The following is a 25,437-nucleotide window of genomic DNA, read 5'->3' on the forward strand; positions in this document are numbered from 1 at the left end:
CAGTCATGTAAAGTATATAGTAAGTTTACACTAGTTCTTACAGAGTAGGATTGGTTTATACAGTGAATGACTTAGGTCTTTCATCTTCACTTATCTTTTTATCTTCCCTTCTCTTACAATCTAGCATAATGGTCTGAAAGCATTAATGCAGTTTGCCATTGCACAAAGGATTACCTGTTCTCAGGTCCTGATACAGAAACATCTGATTCGTCTTCTATCAGGTAGAGTCTTTTCTGAATTATTATGTTATTTGCATGTCTTTTCCAATTGCATTTCTGGCAGTGTATTAGGAAACAACACACTACACTAATGTAAGACACTCATTACCACAACCTTACAAAAGAAAAAAAAAGAAAACAAAATCCATGGTTGCCCTCTAATACCTGCAATCTTATTTTTAAAACCAAGTGTTTTCCAAATATTGTCAACTTGTATCCCTTATACCCACCCAAGGGGTTTTTGCACCAACATCCACAATCACTGATATCCTTAGTATTAACTACTAGTCTCTTGAGAAACCTGTATGCAGGTCAGGAAGCAACAGTTAGAACTGGCCATGGAACAACAGACTGGTTCCAAATAGGAAAAGGAGTACGTCGAGGCTGTATATTGTCACCCTGCTTATTTAACTTCTGTGCAGAATACTTCATGAGAAACGCTGGGCTGGAAGAAGCACAAGCTGAAATCAAGATTGCCGGGAGAAATATCAATAACCTTAGATATGCACATGACACCACCCTTATGGCAGAAAGTGAAGAGGAACTAAAAAGCCTCTTGATGAAAGTGAAAGAGGAGAGTGAAAAAGTTGGCTTAAAGCTCAACATTCAGAAAACAAAGATTATGGCATCTGGTCCCATCACTTCATGGCAGATAGATGGGGAAACGGTGGAAACAGTGTCAGACTTTATTTTTTTGGGCTCCAAAATCACTGCAGATGGTGATTGCAGCCATGAAATTAAAAGACGCTTACTCCTTGGAAGGAAAGTTATGTCCAACCTAGATAGCATATTCAAAAGCAGAGACATTACTTTGCCAACAAAGGTCCGTCTAGTCAAGGCTATGGTTTTTCCAGTGGTCATGTATGGATGTGAGAGTTGGACTGTGAAGAAAGCTGAGCACCGAAGAATTGATGCTTTTGAACTGTGGTGTTGGAGAAGACTCTTGAAAGTCCCTTGGACTGCAAGGAGATCCAACCAGTCCATCCTAAGGGAGATCAGTCCTGGGATGCTGAAGCTGAAACTCCAGTACTTTGGCCTCCTCATGGGAAGAGTTGACTCATTGGAAAAGACCCTGATGCTGGGAGGGATTGGAGGCAGGAGGAGAAGGGGACGACAGAGGATGAGATGGCTGGATGGCATCACCAACTCGATGGACATGAGTTTGAGTAAACTTCGGGAGTTGGTGATAGGGAGGCCTGGCATGCTGCGATTCATGGGGTCCCAAAGAGTCAGACATGACTGAGCGACTGAACTAAACTGAACTGATCTCAGTATGGCTATAAAAGGGAGCAGTAATGTGGATAGATCATTTAAAAATGTCATTTTTCTGGTGTGTGTCAAAGTCATATAAAAATAATAGAAGTGTTAATTATGGTAATCTCAGACTGTGGGTCCGTGCATGCCTTTTTCTTTGAGAGACAGGCTATAACAGCTGAGTTGGGTTTTTTTTTTTTTCTTTTTAGATTCTAATAAGCTAGAAATTAGCTAAGCTCATGTGATGGTCTCACTGTGATAATAAAAAGAAAAATTAGAGGTTATGCATAGTAGAATGATTTGACTTTCATTTTGATTATCTGCATTTCCATTTAGGTATTTGCACCACAGCAGCTCCTTTGCATCTAAAATAGGTCAAGCTTAAAAAACCCTCTTTATGTCTTTTGTTCATAAATTAAATATGTCACAGGTAAAGAGGTTTAAGCTTACAGTTCCTCAGTGTGTTTCTACCAAATAAGAGAGCCATTCCCTCTTTTTAAAGTTTAAAAGAATGCATAGTGTTTCTACATAGAAAACAGGCTTTGTTTCCCCAAATGGACCAACTATTTCACCCTGAAAGTCTGTTGAAACAGGTCACCTTCCTCCGTGTTGAGTCTCACAAACTTCTTAGGGAACTTTTCCTGGGCAGCTTTCTGTCATTCTAATGACATGGGTGTTCCATGGCTCCGTTCAAAGCTGTCACCTAAGTTTCATTAGAACTTCCACTGTGCTAACCTTTTATATTTTCAAGTTAATTTCCAGCTGTCTCCTGAATTAACCTCATGCTAGTAGTAATCTAACATTAATGCTGTTCTCTACACACTTAATTATTTTTTCCTTTTTTCATTTACTTTTTTTTCTTACTGATCAGTTGCACAGGCCCAGAATTTTGCACATATTACACATGCTTCTAGTTCTTAGGACCTTTTCCTGTTGTCAACAGTTTATCCTATTTGCATAGTAGTATTTTGGTTTTGCTTTTTTAAAATTTTTGTTATCTCTTTTCATTTCAGTTATAATTTGGATACCTTGTTTTATCAACACTTCCAAATAGTCTTCTTGCTTTTACATTCATCACAGATTAATTTGTAATATTAATTTGTAATATTAGGATTTGTAATATTTGTTGATTGTTGTTCAGTCACTAAATCATGTCCAACAATTTGCGACCCCGTGGACTGCAATATGCCAGGTTTCCACATGCCTTCACTATATCCCAGAGGTTGCTCAAATTCATGTCTGTTGAGTTGGGGAATGCTATCTAACCATCTCAATGTTTAAAATACCTCAAAATAAATACCAAGCAAGGAGACTAACATCATCACAGATGGCAGAAACTGAAATAATATTGCATAATGGCATCTGGTCCCATCACTTCATGGGAAATAGATGGGGAAACAGTGGAAACAGTGTCAGACTTTATTTTTGGGGGCTCCAAAATCACTGCAGATGGTGACTGCAGCCATGAAATTAAAAGACGCTTACTCCTTGGAAGGAAAGTTATGTCCAACCTAGATAGCATATTCAAAAGCAGAGACATTACTTTGCCAACAAAGGTCCGTCTAGTCAAGGCTATGGTTTTTCCAGTGGTCATGTATGGATGCGAGAGTTGTACTGTGAAGAAAGCTGAACCCCGGAGAATTGATGCTTTTGAACTGTGTTTTGAACTGTGGTGTTGGAGAAGACTCTTGAGAGTCCCTTGGACTCCAAGGAGATCCAACCAGTCAATTCTGAAGGAGATCAGCCCTGGGATTTCTTTGGAAGGAATGATGCTAAAGCTGAAACTCCAGTACTTTGGCCTCCTCTTGCGAAGAGTTGACTCATTGGAAAAGACTCTGATACTGGGAGGGATTGGGGGCAAGAGGAGAAGGGGATGACAGAGGATGAGATGGCTGGATGGCATCACTGACTCGATGGATGTGAGTCTGAGTGAACTCCGGAAGTTGGTGATGGACAGGGAGGCCTGGTGTGCTGCAATTCAAGGGGTGGCAAAGAGTCGGACACGACTGAGAGACTGAACTGAACTGAACTGAATGTCTAATTGACAGTAACTGATAAACTTGATGTTCTTTTGCTCTGTAATGTATCTTTTCATGTAAAAGTTTGTCATGTGAAAATTTATTAGCGAGAACATCTTTACTTGCAAGGTGTTAGGGCTGTAAACTGTGTAGAGGTACAAGTGTGGACCCTGCCATTGTAATACTCATGATTGAATTAAAGAAGCAGAACCTCTGTGAAAACTCACACTATAAAATAGACAAATGCTAGATGTATTGTAAAAATATGTGCTTTACGAATTGAGACAGAAAGAGATCACTCTAGGGGCTCTGCTGCTTTTTGCTCTAACAAGGTATATAAAGATACATTGAGAGAAACAGATAGCATTCCTAGCCAGGAGGACAATTTTAACAGAGATTGAGGATGTAGGAAAGCATGTGGTATGTTCAAATAGACAGGTTTGATAGGAATAGTGGCACCTATAGATAGAGAAGCATGAAGTTGTTTTGATAAAAATAGAAGGTCTTAAATGCCCCAATGAGAAGTTTGAACTTTAGGTTATTGGGAATTTTTGAAACATTTTGAACAATATTATTCTAAGGCTAGATATTGTATAGATTGCGTTGGGAAAAGGAAAAATTAGAAGTAAAATATGTATCTGTATGTAGTAGCATACTGGAGGAGGGCATGGCAACCCACTCCAGTATTCTTCCCTTGAGAATCCCACGGACAGAGGAAACTGGCAGGCTACAGTCTAAAGGGTTGCAAAGAGTCAGGCACAACTGAAGCGACTTAACACACACACAAACGCACACACACAGTAGCATCAATTAGGGAGGGAATTGGGATGGGTAGAAACAAGGTTTTGAATTAAAAGAAATAACTAGACTATTGAAAGAAATAGAGAAGTCCACAATAGAGACTGTTTTATTTGAAAGATAATGAATATAGTTTTAACATGTTGATTCTCCAGTAGTAATAGGACATACAGTGTTCATTGCCATGTATGTGCCAGGCATTGTACAATGATCCCTGAACATTGTACAAGGATCTTTGTATATAATCATGTCTTCTAACCACCATTCTTCAACAAAATTATCATTTCCCCAATTTAGAGATGAAGAAGCTGAGGCACAGAGAACTTCTGTGACTTGACCAAGGTCATAAAACCAGTAAAAGGCAGAACTAGTGTTTGAACCCAAGCCTGACCATAAAACCTACGCTTTTCCTACTGTATCACTTAAGTTTCCCTGAGATATTTAATTTAGCGTAAATGAAAGATTTTACCAATGGAGGAAAATATGCATGCCAAAAATGAACTTGATTTCAGAGGATTTTAAAAATAGATATATGTAACATCTGGGAACAAAAAACTTTGACAACTGCCTGTAAGCAAAATTTGATGACAGAGTATTCTACTGACTGAAAAGTTAATAAAATCAGGGCAAGGAATTAGGAGTTAAGGAGAAAAGGAAAGATAGAAGCATCTGAATGCAGAGTTCCAAAGAATAGCAAGAAGAGATAAGAAAGCCTTCCTCAGCGATCAGTGCAAAGAAATAGAGGAAAACAACAGAATGGGAAAGACTAGAGATCTCTTCAAGAAAACTAGAGATACCAAGGGAACATTTCATGCAAAGATGGGCTCGATAAAGGCCAGAAATGGTATGGACCTAACAGAAGCAGAAGACATTAAGAAGAGATGGCAAGAATACACAGAAGAACTGTACAAAAAAGATCTTCACGACCCACATAATCACGATGGTGTGATCACTCACCTAGAGCCAGACGTCCTGGAATGTGAAGTCAAGTGGGCCTTAGGAAGCATCACTACAAACAAAGCTAGTGGAGGTGATGGAATTCCAGTTGAGCTATTTCAAATCTTGAAAGGTGATGCTGTGAAAGTGCTGCACTCAGTATGCCAGCAAATTTGGAAAACTCAGCAGTGACCACAGGACTGGAAAAGGTCAGTTTTCATTCCAATCTCAAAGAAAGGCAGTACCAAAGAATGCTCAAACTACCGCACAATTGCACTCATCTCACATGCTAGTAAAGTAATGCTCAAAATTCTCCAAGCCAGGCTTCAGCAATACGTGAACCATGAACTTCCAGATGTTCAAGCTGATTTTAGAAAAGTCAGAGAAACCAGAGACCAAATTGCCAACATCCGCTGGATCATGGAAAAGGGAAGGGAGTTCCAGAAAAACATCTACTTCTGCTTTATTGACTATGCCAAAGCCTTTGACTGTGTGGATCACAATAAACTGTGGAAAATTCTTCAAGAGATGGGAATACCAGACCACCTGGCCTGCCTCTTGAGAAATTTGTATGCAGATCAGGAAGCAACAGTTAGAACTGGACATGGAACAACAGACTGGTTCCAAATAGGAAAAAGGAGTACATCAAGGCTGTATGTTGTCACCCTGCTTATTTAACTTATATGCAGAGTACATCATGAGAAACACTGGGCTGGAAGAAGCACAAGCTGGAATCAAGATTGCCGGGAGAAATATCAATAACCTCAGATATGCAGATGACACCACCCTTATGGCAGAAAGTGAAGAGGAACTTAAAAAGCCTCTTGATGAAAGTGAAAGAGGAGAGTGAAAAAGTTGGCTTAAAGCTCAACATTCAGAGAACAAAGATCATGGCATCTGGTCCCATCACTTCATGGGAAATACATGGGGAAACAGTGGAAACAGTGTCACACTTTTTGGGCTCCAAAATCACTGCACATGGTGATTGGAGCCATGAAATTAAAAGATGGTTACTCCTTGGAAGAAAAGTTATGACCTACCTAAATAGCGTATTGAAAAGCAGAGACATTACTTTGCCAACAAAGGTCCGTCTAGTCAAGGCTATGGTTTTTCCAGTGGTCATGTATGGATGTGAGAGTTGGACTGTGAAGAAAGCTGAGCGCTGAAGAATTGATGCTTTGGAAGTGTGGTGTTGGAGAAGACTCTTGAGAGTCCCTTGGACTGCAAGGAGATCCAACCAGTCCATTCTGAAGGAGATCAGCCCTAGGATTTCTTTGGAAGGAATGATGCTACAGCTGAAACTAACTCCAGTACTTTGGCCTCCTCATGCGAAGAGTTGACGCACTGGAAAAGACTCTGATGCTGGGAGGGATTGGGGGCAGGAGGAGAAGGGGACGACAGAGGATGAGATGGCTGGATGGCATTACTGACTTGATGGATGTGAGTCTGAGTGAACTCCGGGAGTTGGTGATGGACAGGGAGGCCTGGCATGCTGTGATTCACGGGGTCGCAAAGAATCAGACACGACTGAGTAACTGAACTGAACTGAACTGAAAATATCCTGGGAGCAAAATACTTTAACACTGAGAAAATAAGGTAGGTAGTGTTGGTTGTGTCATGGACATGTTAACTAATGTATTGAAAATATTACTTAAAAAGGACACATAGCTAGTTAATGGCAGAGCCCTGTATTCACTTTAGTTTATTTTATAGAGCCGGTATTAATAGTGTTTATAGTGGTTACTGTATGCCACACTCAGGTTAAGTACTTTGAATGCACAGGTTAACAAACCTCCCAACAATCCTGTATACACTGGAGGCTTAGAAAAGTCAAATACCTTGCCTGTGACAGATAGTCATAGGAAGTACTGGACCCCATTTCTGTCTGACTCCAAAGCCCATGCTCTTAACTTTTATGCTTTTTGTTTAGAATCTTGGATTTGGGGTTAAGAAATTGACCTAGTCTGAAAAGAATCTTCTCTCCTTCATTTTAACCAAATGATAGCTTTATTTAAATATAATTAATTCTCATGGTTATGTATATATAAACACTTATTGTTTTGAATTCTTGATTTCACTTCCTTGTAACTCTTTGCCTGACTTCTGAATTTAGAGACTGATCAAAATCAGAAAGGCAAAATTTTTGAGCTGTCTGCATTTCCTTCCACTCATCAGTTGTCTAGTTTTGTTCAGGAGGATTGTCTCCATCCTCTTTTCACTTACACCAATTTGCATGCTCTCCCTGCTCCCCAACCCCAAATTTGTTCATGTATTTCATGTATCACAGAACATTTAGAAATGTGTAGTTGGAGGTAGGAAGTGGTAGAGAACATTGTTTAAAAGTAATCCTTTTTCATTCAGCGAGTGTAATACTTATCGAATAATTTCTTATTTCAGTCATCCTAACTTATTTACCCTTTCCTCCTATATCTTATTTTTCAACCATTAAATTGCATCCAGAGCTTTTTAGAGCCTTTTCTCAGTTTAGTTTATCTTTAGTTATGGTTCCTGTATCTTAAAGGTGTGATGGACCAGTTTATCAGTTTCTGTATGTATAACCCTGTTAAATTTTTGTTTTAGATGCTAGTATGTTGTATTACATTTAACTGCATTGCTGTATTACTGGCTGAATTACATTAAGGTTTTTTGTTTGTTTGTTTTTTAGTTGTTCTTCCTAACCTGCAATCAGAAGCTACACCTTGCCTTCTATCCATAGATCTATTTCATGTTTTGGTAAGTGTTCAGTAAATTTTCTTTTTAAGTCACTCAAGTTTATAAGTGTTTTCCTCATTCAAATTTATGTTCTTTGTTCAAGATTATAAATACTGATCTTGAAAGTTTAGTCTCTTTTTTCCATTCCCTTTATAAATAGATAAAGATTTGACTGAGACCATCAAAATCACTTTAAAACTAAAACCACATTTACCCTTTACATTGTAATAGATTGTAGTCTAGTTGATTATATTTAGTTAGTGTCTATACAGGCAGACTTTTTCTAATAATATGTTTTCCCCCTTCCCCTTTTTCTCAACTTGTTTACATTATAAGCAGTGAATAATGGTGTGAGCTGTCTTAAAATTGTTAATTATTCGTGATGTGGACCAGGCCATGGGCACATCTAGGTGTTTCCCAAAACACCTATGGTTAGTGACAACTGTTTTGTGAATTTCTTGTACAGTTTTTCCATCTCTCTGACCATTTCATTCCTTCAAGACAAGTTTTCTAGAGAGCCATGGTAAGGTTAGGACCATGGACTTTGTGGATGCAAGGTTAGCCAGTATCCTCTACCCTGTGGTTGTCACCAGTGTCTTTTGAAATTTCTCATGGAAATCTTGAAAGAAATGCTGGAAACTGGACCTTACCCCTGATATAATTATTTGATTGGACTAGGGTGGGGCCTATGTATCAATGTTATTTTAAGAGCTCTCCAAATGGTTGTAATGTTGAATCCCCTAAAACCACAAGGTTGAGACCATTACCTAGAACTAGAATAAGTGGACCCAGCAAAGGGATAAATCTGTTTGATGATGGCTTTTATCCTCTGTTTATGGTATATTATATTCTAAAATATCCTTTTGAATAATTAGGAAAAATATCGTGGTTATTTAAAAACACACATGGTGCAGGATCTTGTATTCTTTACATTTAGTTATGAGATAACTTGTGTTGGTCCTTTTGCTACCCATGTTGATGTCGATTTTCTCTCATAGGTGGGTACTGTGTTAGCATTCCCGTCCTTGTACTGGGATGATGCTGTTGATCTGCAGCCTTCACCAGTTAGCTCTTCGTATAACCACCTTTATCTCTTCCATTTGATCACCATGGCACACATGCTTCAGATACTTCTTACCATAGACACAGGTAAAGCTCCCATCAGTTGTTAATTGTAAATAACATTTGCCTGTGATTTACTAGGAAAATTAATTATGCTTGTGGTTAACCATTCTGTATTATGTCTCTTAGTGAGTGATCGTTCATTTGTTTCTTTACGGATGCTGTTTAAAAGGAAAGGTAGAACTGTGACAGGAATAATTAGCTAAACCACTTGATTCTCTCCCTTGCAGCTACTCCCTAGGTACACAGGGAAGCCATTTGGATCTGCTTTTTCTGCTCTCTTTTTTTTTTTGTCCAGATTCCTCAAGGTCAAGGTTGGAGAATAGTCTCTCCAATGTTTGTCCCTGCCTAAATACTCTGAGCCTTTTGATAAGCCTGTCTATAAAACATTGTCGATTCCTCCACCTAGAATGATAGTACTTGGTTCATTTTATAGCATTTATCACATGGTGTCTTATTTTATAGTTATATCTTACTGCTGTTCCACTCTTTTTCCTGCTTCTCCTTGCTCCTTCATCCCTACTGTAAGCTTCTCGAATAGGGAACATTCAAATTTCAGAATCTTTCTTCATAAGCTTCAAATGGTTAGCAACTTCTGTTACACCCAGTAAGAACTCAATGAATATTTTTTGGATAAAAATATATATATATCCTTGTTTGAAGATACATGGGTAATATTACCATCATGGAATTGTGATATAGTTGTCCTTTTAGATTCTGCTCTTAATAGAAAGCAAAATTGGGTTTTGAGTATCAGTGGTCAATAATGGCTACTGAAAGTTCAGATAGTTTAGAGGACAAATAATTAAAGTGATCTTAGAATAGTATCTAGCAAAATTAAATACACATCTACCTTTTGACCCACGAGGCCCACTTCTAAGAATCTACCCCAAAGTTCTACTGGCAGAAATATGAAAGAATATAAGCACAAGATTATTCATTGTAGCATTATTTGGAATAACAAAAAACTAGGTGATTGGCTGAGTAACCTGTGGTGTACCCATATATTAGAATGATGTGTAGCTATAAAATGGAATAAAATCTACTGAAGAAGTGAGCTCTAGGATATTAAGTGAAAAAAAGTAGGGTACAGAGCAAAAGTTATAGTATAATACCTTTGCGTAAGATATTTTATGTGTATTTATGCATATATATGCTTACATATATTCATATTTGCTCTTTTTAAATAAATGAAATGACAGAAGTATAAATGGAAAACAAAAAAGTTACCTGTGGTACAAAGTAAAGAGTAGAAGAATTTATGCAAAGATTCTTGTGAATGTTTTTTTAATGTAGTTGATCTTAGAACTCTAATTATACTTAACAAAAAAAAATCTGAATGGCAAAAATAATTTTTTGACAGTTGAAAACAACAAATGAATCTAAGAAATACATTGAGAAAATAATTGCTTAGTGACTTTAAAAAACAGTATTTCAACTGTACTTTCCTAGTAGGGTATATTCTGATAATGGAGGAACTAAAAAAAAAAATCTTAATTTGAACTCAATTAGTAGTATCAGTGGTACTAATATTATTATTTTGAAATTATTTTAGGTAATTTTTAAATCAAGTAAGTGATTGTGTTAATGCCATTGGGAACTGAATTTTCAGTATGAGAAGGAAGACACACAAAAGTAAATTCGGAAAAATTAAATATAAACCGAATAATCTCCCAGTCAGAGTCCCTACCAGTTGTTCTTTGATTATCAGCAAACTAATTGTAAGTTTATTTAGCGAGGCAGAAGACTCAGAATAGCCAAGTCAGTATTGAAGGAGAAGAACAAAGACAGAGGACTGATATTACCTGACTGTAAGATTTGCTAGAAAGCTGTAGGAATGAAGACAGTGTAGTATTAGTGAAAGAACAGATAAATGAATCAGTGGAACAAAACAGAGCCCAAAATACACCTACATAAATATAATCAACTGATTTTTGACAAAGGAGTGAAGACAAGTGGAGGAAAGACAGTCTTTTCAACAAATGGTGCTAGAACAACCGAATACCCACATGTAAGACACAGACACAGATCTTACACATTTCCCAAAAATTAACTAAAAATGAGTTTTAGACCTACATGTAAAATACAAAACTCTTAGGAGATAACATAGGAGAAAATCTAGGTGATTTTGAGGATACAGTGACTTTTTAGGTACAACACCAAAGGTACAATCCATGAAAGAAATAATTGATAAGCTGGACTTCTTACAATTCAGAACTTTTGCTTTGCAAAAGATTATTATCAAGAGAATTAGAAGATAAGCCACAAACTGGTTAAACATATTTGCAAAAGATGCATCTGATAAAGAACTGTGATCCAGAATATACAAAGGACTAAGATTCAATGGTAAGAAAACAAACAGCCTCATTGAAAATGAACAAAAGACTTGAACAGACACCTTGCCAATGAAGATATCCCGATGGCAAATAAGCATATGAAAAGATGTTCAGTATCAGGTGTCATTAGAGAATTACAAATTAAAACAACAACGAGATACCAGTATACATTCATTAGAATGGGAAAAATCCAAAACACTAACAGCGTTTGCATATTGACAAGGATGTGGAACAACAGGACCTCTCATTTTTTGCTGGCAGGAATGAAATCAATGCCATTTTGATACCATTTGGCAGTTTTTTACAAAACTATCATACTCCTACCATGCAGTCCAGCAGTCACACTCCTTGATACCTACCCAAATGAACTGAAAACTTATGTCCACACTAAACCTGCACACAGGTGTGTATAGCAGCTTTATTCATAATTGCCAAAACTTGGAAGCAACCCATGTATCCTTGTGAATGGATAAATAAACTGGTACATCCAAACAATGGAATATTCTTCAGTTCTAAAAAGAAATGAGCTATTAAGCGATGAAAGGACATGGAGGAATCTTAAGTGTATACAACTAAGTGAAAGAAGCATATTTGAAATGGCTACATATTGTATGATTCCAACTATATGACATTATGGAAAATGCAAAACTATGAGATGGTAAAATGATCAGTGGGTATTGGCAAGAGTTAGGGGAGACAACGTGAATAGGCAGTGTGCAGAAGGCTTTCAGGGTAATGAAACTATTCTGCTGGATACAATAATAGTGGGTACAACTTATTATACGTTTGTCAAAACCCATAGAATGTACAGGGATTCCCTTGTAGCTCAGTTGGTAAAGAATCTGCCTGCAATGCAGGAGACCAGGGTTCAATTCTTGGGTGGGAAAGATCCTCTGGAAAAGGAAATGGCAACCCACTCCAGTATTCTTGCCTGGAGAATCCCTTGGACACAGGAGGCCTGGAGGGTTACAGTCCATGGGGTCACAAGAGTCAGACATGACTTTGAGACTAAACCACCACCATAGAATGTACAATAGCAAGAGTTATCTCTAATGTAAGCTATGGACTTTGAGTGATAATGATGTGTCACTGTAGGCTGTAACAAATGTGCCAGTGGTGCTAATAGTGGGGGAGACTGTAGGTGTTTGGGAACAGTAGGTATATGGGAAATCTGTGCTTTCCACTCAGTTTTGCTGTGAACCTAAAGCTGCTTTAAAAAAATAGTTTATTAATTTTAGAAAGTGTTCTAGTTTCATTCTTTTACATGTGGTTGACCAGTTTTCCCAGCACCACTTGTTAGAGAATGTCTTTAATCCATTGTATATTTTTGCCTCCTTTGTCAAAGATAAGGTGTCCATATGTGCATGAATTTATCTCTGTGCTTTCTGTTTTGTTCCATTGATCTATATTTCTGTCTTTGTGCCAGTACCATACTGTCTTGATGACTATGGCTTTGTAGTAGAGCCTGAAGTCAGGCAGGTTGATTCCTCCAGTTCCATTTTTCTTTCTCAAGATTGCTTTGGCTATTCAAGGTTTTTTGTATTTCCATACAAATTGTGAAATTATTTGTTCTAGCTCTGTGAAGAATACCGTTGGTAGCTTGATAGGGATTGCATTGAATCTATAAATTGCTTTGGGTAGTATACTCATTTTCACTATATTGATTCTTCCAATCCATGAACATGGTATATTTCTCCATCTATTAGTGTCCTCTTTGATTTCTTTCACCAGTGTTTTATAGTTTTCTATATATAGGTCTTTAGTTTCTTTAGGTAGATATATTCCTAAGTATTTTATTCTTTTTGTTGCAATGGTGAATGGAATTGTTTCCTTAATTTCTCTTTCTATTTTCTCATTATTAGTGTATAGGAATGCAAGGGATTTCTGTGTGTTGATTTTATATCCTGCAACTTTACTCTATTCATTGATTAGTGCTAGTAATTTTCAAGATATTGTTACATGGGTGTGTGCATTTGTCAAACTTCATCAAATGGTGCATTTAGTATTTATGTATTTTATTGCATTATAAAATTTACCTCAAATCAAAAAATCATATACAAACACTGAACTCTTTATTTATTAATTTTATTTTGGACTGCGCTGGGTCTTCATTGCTGTGCACAAACATTCTCTAATTGCAGCGAGTAGAGGGCTACTCTCTAGTGGTGGTGCATGGGCTTCTCATTGCGGTGACTTCTCTTGCTGTGGAGCATGACCTCTAGGTGCTTGGGCTTCAGTAGTTGTGGTGCATGGGCCTAGTTGCCCCACAGCATGTGGGATCTTCCTGCACCAGGGATCGAACCCGTGTCCCCTGCATTGGTAGACAGTCTTAACCACTGGACCACCAGGGAATTCTGAAATTGAGATTTTCACTAATAAATTGAATAGTAAATTCATAGATTTATCTTTCAGAATTTCTTTTTCAGACCTCCCCCTTGCACAGATACAGGAAGAGAGTGAAGAGGCTCGTTCTGCATCTTCTTTCTTGGCAGAAGTTTCTCAGTATACAAGTGGGTGAGTAACAGCCCATTAGTCCAGTCTATTTCAGTATTGTTTTTATAATTACACATCTTTGTTCAGTTGTTTGACAGTATCTCTTGAACCATTTTAATTCCAGTTTTTAAAAATCAGTTAAAGGCTTTTGGAATAACAACAAATAAAAATTACCCATTCATTTGTTTCTGAGATTGAAAACAAGTTTTGACACATCTTTATTCTTATAAACTGTTACAGGAATATAGGCAAAAGATGATAGAATTTTAACCAGATGCAGCAGTTAAACTTTAAATAAATGTAAAAAGTTGAAAATAGGTTGTTCTTTTAAAGCAGTTCATACAGTTAATACACTTAACTACTGAGTTTTTTTTAAGGCTGTTGTGAGTAATATGTGAAATATATTGACAACACAGAGGTTAAAACCAAAAGTGCAATAGAGTGCTCTGCTGAGCGTCATCTGCTGCCAAGTTTCCCTCTTTGTTTTCGTCTTCTTCATCAGTCAACTTTTTTTCAGTTTAAGTACTGAATATATGTGTATTTATCCTTACGTTAATAGACTTTATTTTTTAGAGCTGTTTTAGGTTTATAGAATACAAAGTAACCAAGAGTTTCCATTTCCTCCCTCCCACCACCAGCTTCTCCATTACATCTTTCATTTGTATGGTACATTTGTTAAGGTGATGAACCAGAATTGATACATTGTTATTAACTATATAGTCCATAGTCTACATTAAGGTTCACTTTGTGTTATAAGATTATAGTATCATATAGATTATTAGTTTCACTGCCCTAAAAATCACCAGTTTTAATACAGAAATCAGGAAAGTATTAAATTTTTTAAGCTAATTTAGCTGCTTTGGTTAGTTACTGATAAATGCATTTGCTCCACATTTCATTACAAGGGTTAGGAAAAAGAATAAAGTTGTTCTTTGCCTTAAGAATCTACCTCATAAAATATGCAAGATTTGTGGTTTGCTCTAAGAAACTATTAGGAGATTTAAAGACTGAAGCTATAGCTAGTTAAATATTTTGTTTTAATGTTTATCATTAATGCATAAAAAATTACTTAATGCTGAGGTGTGTTTTTGAAAGGGGATGTATTTACAATCTGGGTGTTCATCTGATTTGTATTCTGCTCTGTTCTGGAATTGTTGCCTCTCAGCTGCATTGGGTGTGGTATTCCTGGCTGGTATTTATGGGTCTCCTTGAAGAATGGCATCATCCCGTATCTTCGCTGTGCTGCATTGTTTTTCCACTATTTACTTGGAGTAACTCCACCTGAAGAACTGTTTACCAGTAAGTAGGAAAATGAAATCACAGAGTAGTAAATAAGAGACTTTTTTGTTACTTTCAACCTCAAGGGTGAGAGCAGGCAAAACCACTTCTTTATTCCTCACACTTTCATCAGTGTTCATTCCAAACATGTGTGCCCCTGCCCTGGTGTGGGTAAAAGGTGAGACCAGAAACCAGATTAGCCTCATAATCTACAAAACCTATTCATGGCTCCTATCTATGTACAACTTTTGTATTTGAGCTTACAAAATGCCTTCATGCAGTATAGGACAGATAAGAAATTACAAAGATTGATTGGCTTTAAAGAAAGAGAACTGTTTGGCTTTATAATATACTCTGTTTCTTGAAGTTTAAACATTTGATTGTAACTATTATGAAATAAATAAAATGCTGCTGTGAAAGGCCTGTTGTGTTAACCGAGGCCCTGGGTATTTGAGTAACAGAATAATTTCCTTTCTTCTTTACTTGCCTTAAATCTACATCAAGGTAGAGAAGGTTTCCTTGTGGCTTTGTTTGGGTAAAAATCAGAAGGTTTGTATGATTTTGGAAGAGTCATCAAATTTCCTCCGAGATGCTTTCTTTTGTTCTTTTCTCAGGTCAACCTTAACAGGGTTCTTTATCTTGAACTCTGTTCAGTAGGGCTCATTAGATGTAGGTTTGTTCTGATTCTGTACAAATAGGATAGTGCTTTCTTTCCAAGTGATTGTCAGCACAGATCTGTGTTTTCATTCTTTAAAAAGTTATTTATTATCTTGTTGGTGCTGTCGTATGGCAATGGATGAGATAAAGTCCTTTCTTTTGTTGAGAGGAGATGAAATATAAGCCAGTAGATAAATACATGTAGTATAATGTCAAATGGTGGTAAGTGCTACAAAAAAAAATACAGCAAGTCATGAGAATAGAGAATGCTGGGGCAGAGTCATGGAAGACTTCTTTGTGAGGAGACATTGAGCAGAGAGATCAGAAAAGGACATGGTGTTGAACTGGATGGAGAGTTGAAGGAAGAGTATTGTAAGCAGAAGGAACAATAAATGCAAAGCGTTCGCTTGATGTCATCAAAGAGTAGTAGAGATGAGTGACTGAAGCCTAATAAACAGGGGGAGGCAGGTAAGAGATGAAGTCAGATCAGGTAGGGCCTTTTGCCATGATAAGCACTTTTGTATTTTGTATTTTGGGGGTGGTTTGATGTTGGAGAAGTCTGATCAGGACAATGACTCAAATCAGATTCAAAAGGATCACTGTGTCTTATTTATCATCCACAGTTTTACAAAGTATACTGTATAGGCAGAGTATAGAAACGAGCATAAACAATGAAGAAACTCTAGACACAGGATGACCAGGTAAGAATAATGTACTTATTAAATATATTTTTGTTTTCTTGTAGATGCTGCAGAAGGAGAATACAATGTACTCTGTAGCTATTTATCTTTACCCACAAATTTGTTCCTGCTTTTCCAGAAATACTGGGATACTGTGAGGCCCCTCCTCCAGAGGTACTGCGGGGATAAAATATCATTATTGGATTATTATACAGTTTGGAAATTTTAAATTTAAAATACTTGCTAAGCTTTTAGATTGATTACCATTGATTGAAGGTGGTGGCAAAAATACACAAGGTTCCTAATTCACACACCCACTCCAGTACCCTTGCCTGGAAAATCTCATGGACAAAGGAGGCTGGTAGGCTACAGTCCATAGGGTCACAAAGAGTCGGACACAACTGAGTGACTTCACTAATGGGCCACCAGGATTTCTGCTTGTTCCACCATGACTGCCAATCATTGTGCTCAAGTTCCCCACAGCTGCTGTCTCATCCCTGCTTTAAATGGGGTGGAGGTGGTGGTGAAGTGAGGATAAGTCATGTTGTCAGCAGCCATACAGTCACAGTTAAGCATCAGAAGAACCCAGAGTGGGGCAACAATAGTAGCGTATCTCATATGGTAGCACATATCTTAGAAAGGTGACTGAGGAGGAAATAAAAGTCACAATGTAATATTACTCAGCCGTAAAAAGGCTGAGTAAAAATAACTAACACCTTTGAGTTAATTCTAATGAAGTGGATGAACCTAGAACCTATTATACAGAGTGAAGTAAGTCAGAAAGAGAAAGATAAATATCATATTCTAACACATATATACAGAATCTAGAAAAATAGTACTGAAGAATCTATTCACAGGGCAGCAGTGGAGAAACAGCATAAAGAATAGACTTATGGACATGAGGAGAGGGGAGAGGGTGAGATGTATGCAAAGAGTAATGTGGAAACTTACATTACCATATGTAAAATAGATAGCCAACGGGAATGTGCTGTATGTCTCAGGAAACTTAAACAGGGACTCTATCAACCTAGAGGGGTGGGTTGGGGAGGGAGGTGGGGGGGAGGTTCAGAAGGGAGGGGATATATGTATACCTATGGCTGGTTCATGTTGAGGTTTGACAGAAAACAACAAAATTCTGTAAAGCAATTATCCTTCAATAAAAAAAATTTAATTAATTTTTTAAAGTCATTTGGTAACTCAAAAATATATCCATTTAAATTTCCCATGGGGAAGTGTGCTTTTCTTTTATTCAAGATTTCTTTCTACCCCCATACTTAATTGACCCTTCTGCTTGCTTACTCTCTACCCTTCAAATCTCTAGTCTCCTAACCCTATCTTTGCTACCACCATTTTCCATCTTTTTTTTTTTTTTTTTTGAGATATAATTGACATATACCATGGTTTCAATAGTCAGTTCTCATCATGTTACTCTGTTTCCCCCATTAAAGATCCTGACATACATTTCTGACACTTGGGGAGGGTGTTTTTCCCACACATCCAACAAGTAATTCTTCAGCATTAGCTGGGTGTCCTACAATTCAGCTCAGTATCTACCTGGAGATAGTGTCAGATCCCACAGGCTGAGGGCTCAGTCCTGAGAACATGACAACATCACATGCTTCAGAAAGAACCAGGCTGTCACAAATCCAGGCTGTCTCCTGTGCTGACCAAAAGGTTATATAGCGTGATTAATTTGTAGAGCAGCTCAGAGAACTCAGAGAAACGTTTTCCCTACTAGTGCATCAGTTTTTTATAAAAGGATATAACTCAGGGCCAGCCAGATAGAAGAGATACACAGGGCAAGGTATGGGGAAAAGGGAGCAGAACTTCCACACTCTCTGAGCACGCCACTGTCCCCGAATTGACACGTGTTCACCAACCTGGAAACTCTCCAAACGTGGTGAGTTCTCCTAGCTACCAGCCCTCATACTTGTGTTCAGTCTTGGTTTGATAGACATAGGTTTAGCCCAAGTAATTCCATTTGTGGCTTCTCATCTCTGTTTTAACATTATCAGTCACAGTTAGTCTTTTCAGTTTTCTCCTCTTTTCTTTTCTCCTTTTTCTTTAATCTGTGTCTTGTTGCCTGCATGCTCAAGTCAGGATTTGTGTGAATGTCTGCCCATCTCTGGCCACCTTTCTATGTGTTCTCATCTCTTCTTTTGGGTGCTTTTCCGTGTTTCCTCATTTCTCATGAGGTATTCTGATTTCCAGTGTGATAAAAATGAATCAGATGGATCCAAAAAAATCAGTACCATGCTTTGGGTTGAGTACAATCACAGTAGGTTATACTAATTTTATTTTTATATTGTTGGAGTTTTAGCCTGCCATTCTAGTTTAATGTTAAAAATTCAAAGTTTGAAATGCACAGTCTGTACCATTCCTGGCTCTGCTTGCCTCAAAGCCTTTCCTCATCGTCTGCTCTGAGAGATGATGAACTGACCTCACTAGGCCATATTACCCGGTCTCCTTTGTCAGTTGGCTTCAGCCTGTGGGAGGCACTGGCAGGATATTGGAAGCCAGGAGGAAGAGAGAAACCTGTGTTTAGGTCACCTCTCCTTGCCTTGTGGGGCATTCCTGACAGTGACTATAGCTCTTCTCTGGCTCTAGTTCCTGCCAGACAAGTCTACTATAGTTCCAGCATCCACCTGCTGCAGGAGAGGGGGACCCCATCCAGGGCCCAAGAGTGGGCTCTTTTCTAATACTCAGAAGTGAATTCTGAGGAGACACACGTGCTGCCAAAGCAAGAGACTTTATTGGGAGGGGGTGCCCAGGTGGAGAACAGCAGGGTAAGAGAACTCAGAAGAACTGCTCTGCCATGTCTCAGGTTTTATGGTAATGGAGTTAGTTTACGGGGTGTCTCTGGCCTATCACTATGACTCAGGGTCCTTCCTGGTGACACCTACATCACTCAGCCAAGGTGGATTCCAGCAAGAAGGATTCTGGGAGGTTGGTGGGATGTATGGACTGGCATTTCCTTTTGATTTTCCTGAATTCTTCCGTTTGGTGGTAGCTTGTTAGTTCTGCATTCCTTACCAGGACCTCCTATTATAAGATAACTCATACAGGTGGATAGTTTAGTGCGTAGCCAGTGCAGGTGGTTTTGGTCCTGGTTCATCTGATACACCAGTGACCCTTAGCTCCAACAATACCATTCCAAAAATACTGTTTCGTTCCTCCAGCCTGGCAAGGGTAGTAGCTTCCTGTTATTGGCTGATCTTCTTGTTGCCTTGCTTTTTTGTCTCCTGGTTGGCTTCTCAGCCTTTCTGTCACCTTTATTTCCAATTTCTGGTATTAAATTCCTTCTTCTTAAAATACTGAGCATAGTTTATGTTTTTCTAGTAATAGATAAACCCTTTAAAAAAGAAATTAATAGAAGATTTGACGGAGGATAAATAGGAAGACATTAAAAAAGGGGAGAAAAGAAAAGGAGAAGAAAGAAGAGGCAAGATGTAAGGTAAAAAGAAGTCTAGCAGACAGCACATGGAAAGAAGGGGCCAAGAGGTTTAGCGAGGATGGCTCGATGAATATTGCACTAAAGTTGTGATGACCCATTTGCTTTTCTCTCTGCTTCCCATACAGGTGGTGTACAGACCCTGCCTTACTAAACTGTTTGAAGCAAAAAAGCACTGTAGTCAGGTTGGTTTTACTTCTAAGTCCTTCCGTCAGCTGATGAGTATGCTTTCTAGTCTTTTCATTCTCACTCAGCATACTATTTCTTACATTTCTGTTATGTCTTGCTGAAAATTCGATTCTTCCTACAATTGATTTTTTTCTTGGAGTGACTGTCCTTTCCCTCTTAAATTGTTTGGCACCACCAACTCCTATTTCTTAAGCTAATGCATGCCTATTAAAAGGCAAAGGAAGAGATGGTTTCTTGGAGCTACTACTTATTAAAATGAGAGGGTAGTGACAGTATTCATGTAAAATTACTTTTTTTTTTCCTTTTGAGAATGAAAATATAAGTAAAACTATTCCCTTTTCCCCATCTCCTCCTTTCTATATGCTTGGAGACTACTCAACAAAAGTTTTCTTCAGCCCCCCATCTCCTTTAAGTTTCGGCTTAATCAAAATCCATCTCTTCCTCAAGGACTGATTTAAATATTACCCTCTCCCTGAAACCTATGCTAACATATCCTCTCATATCTATAACCCAATTTTAGCGATTTAGAGATTATAGCTCCACCTCCTATGCTCAGAGGCAGTAGTATTCACATCACCAAGAAGGGTTTAAAAGATGAGTACATATTTTAGGACTGTTAGTCTCACACAAGTCATTTTGTGTCTGTTAGACATCTGCTGTTTCCCCAGCATGGTACCAAATTAACATTACTCCTGGAGAGTTAAAAGATATATAACACATACAGGTTTTGGTCATAGGTAGTTTATAGTCTAGTTATATTCATAAATTCAAGAGATAAGATAAAGTATAATAATATATGGAATATACTGTTAATGCTAATAGAAAGTTAAAGAGTAAATATTCTTAATGATGTAAGTTTAGCTTTAGAGGAGATAATTTTTGCTGCACACAGAAGGAATTACAAAATTTGAATTGATTGGGATTTAAGGAGAGAATTTCCTATTATTCATATTATTTCAGATGACGTTTCCTGTTATTCAAATGACCTTTCCCAGGGCATACATGCAAGGCTTTTGTTGTATTAGTATGGTGAGAATGAAAAATAATACTTAAAAACATGTATTAGGTACTAAGTATATTATGTTTTGCTTCAATATCTAATTGAGTTCTCAGCAGCCATTTGAGGTTCCTTGATACTGTTATTCATATTTAACATTTTTTCAATCAGCATGAGTATTTAGTGTTTCTCTCCTCACCCCACCCCCTAACAAAATGTGTTACTAAATTGATAGTCTGCCTTATGACTGAGGGAGCATAATATATTTATTCTCAGTTTACAGACCGGCTAATACAGAATTAGGTTCAGTGGCTTGTCGAGTGTCAGAATCTAGGATTTGTAACTGGGCCAGTTTGATTGCAAAGATTGTGTTCTTAACTGCTACTTTATATTACTTCCTAGACAGTATAGAAATAATAGAACGATTTAGTCTTAGGAAATAGTAGGAGTTGGATTTGGAAAGGAAACATGGCTGCTGAAAGATCTGGAATTCTAGACTGAAAAGTTTGGATAAATCTAGTCAACGGTAGAAATTACTACAGATTGCAAAAATGAATCCCTAAGTTTTTTGTTTTGTTTTTAGCTGTGCCATGTGGCAGGCTCTTAGCACCCTAACCAGGGATTGAACCTGTGCCTCCTGCAGTGGAAGCAGGACCACCAGGGAATTTTTCTCTCATTATTTTTAAAACATTCATCCTTTCTATTACTTGGTCTGTTTTTGACCTAGGCTTATTTACTCACTGCCATTTAAATTATATTTCTAGGTACCCTAGAAAAAGAAATAGTTTGATAGAGCTTCCTGATGACTATAGCTGCCTCCTAAATCAAGCTTCTCATTTCAGGTAAGAAGAATTTTTTTTTTTTTTTTTTTTTGAGCTTGCATTAGTACTACCACCACTAGCAAATTTTAATTGATGAAGAAGTCACATAACATACAATTTTGTATAATTCATTGGCATTTCAGTTCAGTTCAGTTCAGTCACTCAGTTATGTCCGACTCTTTGCGACCCCATGAATTGCAGCACGCCAGGCCTCCCTGTCCATCACCAACTCCCGGAGTTCACTCAGACTCAATGTCCATCAAGTCAGTGATGTCATCCAGCCATCTCATCCTCTGTAGTCCCCTTCTCCTCCTGCCCCCAATCCCTCCCAGCATCAGAGTCTTTTCCAATGAGTCAGCTCTTCGCATGAGGTGGCCAAACTACAGGAGTTTCAGCTTTAGCATCAGTCCTTCCAAAGAACACCCAGGACTGATCTCCTTTAGAATGGACTGGTTGGATCTCCTTGCAGTCCAAGGGACTCTCAAGAGTCCTCTCCAACACCACAGTTCAAAAGCATCATTTCTTCGGCACTCAGCTTTCTTCACAGTCCAACTCTCACATCCATACATGACCACTGGAAAAACCATAGCCTTGACTAGACGGACCTTTGTTGGCAACGTAATGTCTCTGCTTTTGAATATACTGTCTAGGTTGGTCATAACTTTCCTTCCAAGGAGTAAGCGTCTTTTAATTTCATGGCTGCAGTCACCATCTACAGTGATTTTGGAGCCCAAAAAAATAAGTCTGACACTGTTTCCACTGTTTCCCCATGTATTTCCCATGAAGTGATGGGACCAGATGCCATGATCTTTGTTTTCTGAATGTTGAGCTTTAAGCCAACTTTTTCACTCTCCTCTTTCACTTTCATCAAGAGGCTTTTTAGTTCCTCTTCACTTTCTGCCATAAGGGTGGTGTCATCTGCATATCTGAGGTTATTGATATTTCTCCCGGCAATCTTCATTCCAGCTTGTGCTTCTTCCAGCCCATAATGTACTTTCTCATGATGTAGTCTGCATAGAAGTTAAATAAGCAGGGTGATAATATACAGCCTTGACGTACTCCTTTTCCTATTTGGAACCAGTCTGTTGTTCTACGGCCAGTTCTAGCTGTTGCTTCCTGACCTGCATATAGGTTTCTCAAGAGGCAGGTCAAGTGGTCTGGTATTCCCATCTCTTGAAGAATTTTCCACAGTTTATTGTGATCCACACAGTCAAAAGCTTTGGCATAGTCAATAAAGCAGAAGTAGATGTTTTTCTGGAACTCCCTTCCCTTTTCCATGATCCAGCGTATGTTGGCAATTTGATCTCTGGTTCCTCTGCCTTTTCTAAAATTAGCTTGAACATCTGGAAGTTCATGGTTCACGTATTGCTGAAGCCTGGCTTGGAAAATTTTGAGCATTACTAGCGTGTGAGATGAGTGCAATTGTGTGGTAGTTTGAGCATTCTTTGGCATTGCCTTTCTTCGGGATTGGAATGAAAACTGACCTTTTCCAGTCCTGTGGCCACTGCTGAGTTTCCCAAATTTGCTGGCATATTGAGTACAGCACTTTCACAGCATCAGCTTTCAAGATTTGAAATAGCTCAACTGGAATTCCATCACCTCCACTAGCTTTGTTCATAGTGATGCTTTCTAAGGCCCACTTGACTTTCCATTCCAGGATGTCTGGCTCTAGGTGAGTGATCACACTATCGTGATTATCTTGGTCGTGAAGATCTTTTTTGTACAGATCTTCTGTGTATTCTTGCCACCTCTTTTTAATATCTTCTGCTTCTGTTAGGTCCATACCATTTCTGTTCTTTATCGAGCCCATCTTTGCATGAAATGTTCCCTTGGTATCTCTAGTTTTCTTGAAAACATCTCTAGTCTTTCCCATTCTGTTGTTTTCCTCTATTTCTTTGCATTGATCGCTGAGGAAGGCTTTCTTATCTCTCCTTGCTATTCTTTGGAACTCTGCATTCAGATGCTTATATCTTTCCTTTTCTCCTTTGCTTTTCACGTCTCTTCTTTTCACAGCTATTTGTAAGGCCTACCCAGACAGCCATTTTGCTTTTTTGCATTTCTCTTCCATGGGGATGGTCTTGATCCCTGTCTCCTGTACAGTGTCACGAACCTCCATACATAGTTCATCAGGCACTCTGTCTATCAGATCTAGTCCCTTAAATTTTTTCTCACTTCCACTGTATAATCATAAGGAATTTGATTTAGATCATACCTGAACAGTCTAGTGGTTTTCCCCACTTTCTTCAATTTAAGTCTGAATTTGGCAATAAGTTCACGATCTGAGCCACAGTCAGCTCCCAGTCTTGTTTTTGCTGACTGTATAGAGCTTCTCCATCTTTGGCTGCAAAGAATATAGTCAGTCTGATTTCGGTGTTGACCATCTGGTGATGTCTCTTGTGTTGCTGGAAGAGGGTGTTTGCTATGACCATTGCGTTCTCTTGGCAAAACTCTATTAGCCTTTGCCCTGCTTCATTCCGTACTCCAAGGCCAAATTTGCCTGTTACCCCAGGTGTTTTTTGACTTCCTACTTTTGCATTCCAGTCCCCTATAATGAAAAGGACATCTTTTTTGGGTGTTAGTTCTAAAAGGTCTTGTAGGTCTTCATAGAACCATTCAACTTCAGCTTCTTCAGTGTTACTGGTTGGGGCATAGACTTGGATTACTGTGATATTGAATGGTTTGCCTTGGAAACGAACAGAGATCATTCTGTCACTTTTGAGATTGCATCTAAGTACTGCATTTTGGACTCTTTTGTTGACCATAATGGCTACTCCATTTCTTCTAAGGGATTCCTGCCCATAGTAGTAGATATAATGGTCATCTGAGTTAAATTCACCCATTCCGGTCCATTTCAGTTCACTGATTCCTAGAATGTCGACGTTCACTCTTGCCATATCCTGTTTAACCACTTCCAATTTGCCTTGATTCATGGACCTAACATTCCAGGTTCTTATGCAATATTGCTCTTTACATCATCGGACCTTGCTTCTATCACCGGTCACATCTACAACTGGATATTGTTTTGCTTTGGCTCCATCCCTTCATTCTTTCTGGAGTTATTTCTCCACTGATCTCCAGTAGCATATTGGGCACCTACTGACCTGGGGAGTTCCTCTTTCAGTATCCTATCATTTTGCCTTTTCATACTGTTCATGGGGTTCTCAAGGCAAGAATACTGAAGTGGTTTGCCATTCCCTTCTCCAGTGGACCACATTCTGTCAGACCTCTCCACCATAACCTGCCCGTCTTGGGTGGCCCCACACAGCATGGCTTAGTTTCATTGAGTTAGACAAGGCTGTGATCCATGTGATTAGATTGACTAGTTTTCTGTGATTATGATTTCAATGTGTCTGCCCTCTGATGCCCTCTCGCAACACCTACCGTCTTACTTGGGTTTCTCTTACCTTGGGTGTGGGGTATCTCTTCAGGGCTGCTCCAGCCAAGTGCAGCCATTGCTCCTTACCTTGGATGAGGGGT

At 38.4% G+C, this 25,437-nt stretch overlaps 1 protein-coding gene and 1 long non-coding RNA gene across 6 annotated transcripts in view; one reads left to right on the plus strand and one right to left on the minus strand.

Annotated features, from left to right (window-relative positions):
* The window catches only part of UBR1 (ubiquitin protein ligase E3 component n-recognin 1), a 154,597-nt gene that overhangs the window by 104,464 nt on the left and 24,696 nt on the right, over positions 1–25,437 (plus strand). For all 3 annotated transcript variants that reach the window (XR_015134868.1, XR_015134869.1, XM_086321677.1), the window contains 8 exons: positions 125–221; positions 7,890–7,957; positions 8,935–9,085; positions 13,821–13,908; positions 15,053–15,186; positions 16,568–16,676; positions 20,082–20,138; positions 21,904–21,981. Coding sequence is in view for 1 of the 3 variants with exons in the window: in XM_086321677.1 (XP_086177803.1) it covers positions 125–221; positions 7,890–7,957; positions 8,935–9,085; positions 13,821–13,908; positions 15,053–15,186; positions 16,568–16,676; positions 20,082–20,138; positions 21,904–21,981 (782 nt within the window). In the remaining 2 variants the exon portion in view is untranslated. The remainder of the gene's footprint in view (positions 1–124; positions 222–7,889; positions 7,958–8,934; positions 9,086–13,820; positions 13,909–15,052; positions 15,187–16,567; positions 16,677–20,081; positions 20,139–21,903; positions 21,982–25,437) is intronic.
* The window catches only part of LOC147364688 (uncharacterized), a 34,163-nt gene continuing 22,170 nt past the window's right edge, over positions 13,445–25,437 (minus strand). For all 3 annotated transcript variants that reach the window (XR_015134912.1, XR_015134913.1, XR_015134911.1), the window contains one exon: positions 13,445–13,748. This is a non-coding gene — a long non-coding RNA (uncharacterized LOC147364688). The remainder of the gene's footprint in view (positions 13,749–25,437) is intronic.

This window comes from Bos grunniens, chromosome 10, assembly GCF_055505025.1.
Source record: "Bos grunniens cultivar Pamir isolate PY7600 chromosome 10, Bosgru_T2T1.0, whole genome shotgun sequence".
In the NCBI taxonomy this organism is placed as follows: domain Eukaryota; kingdom Metazoa; phylum Chordata; class Mammalia; order Artiodactyla; family Bovidae; genus Bos; species Bos grunniens.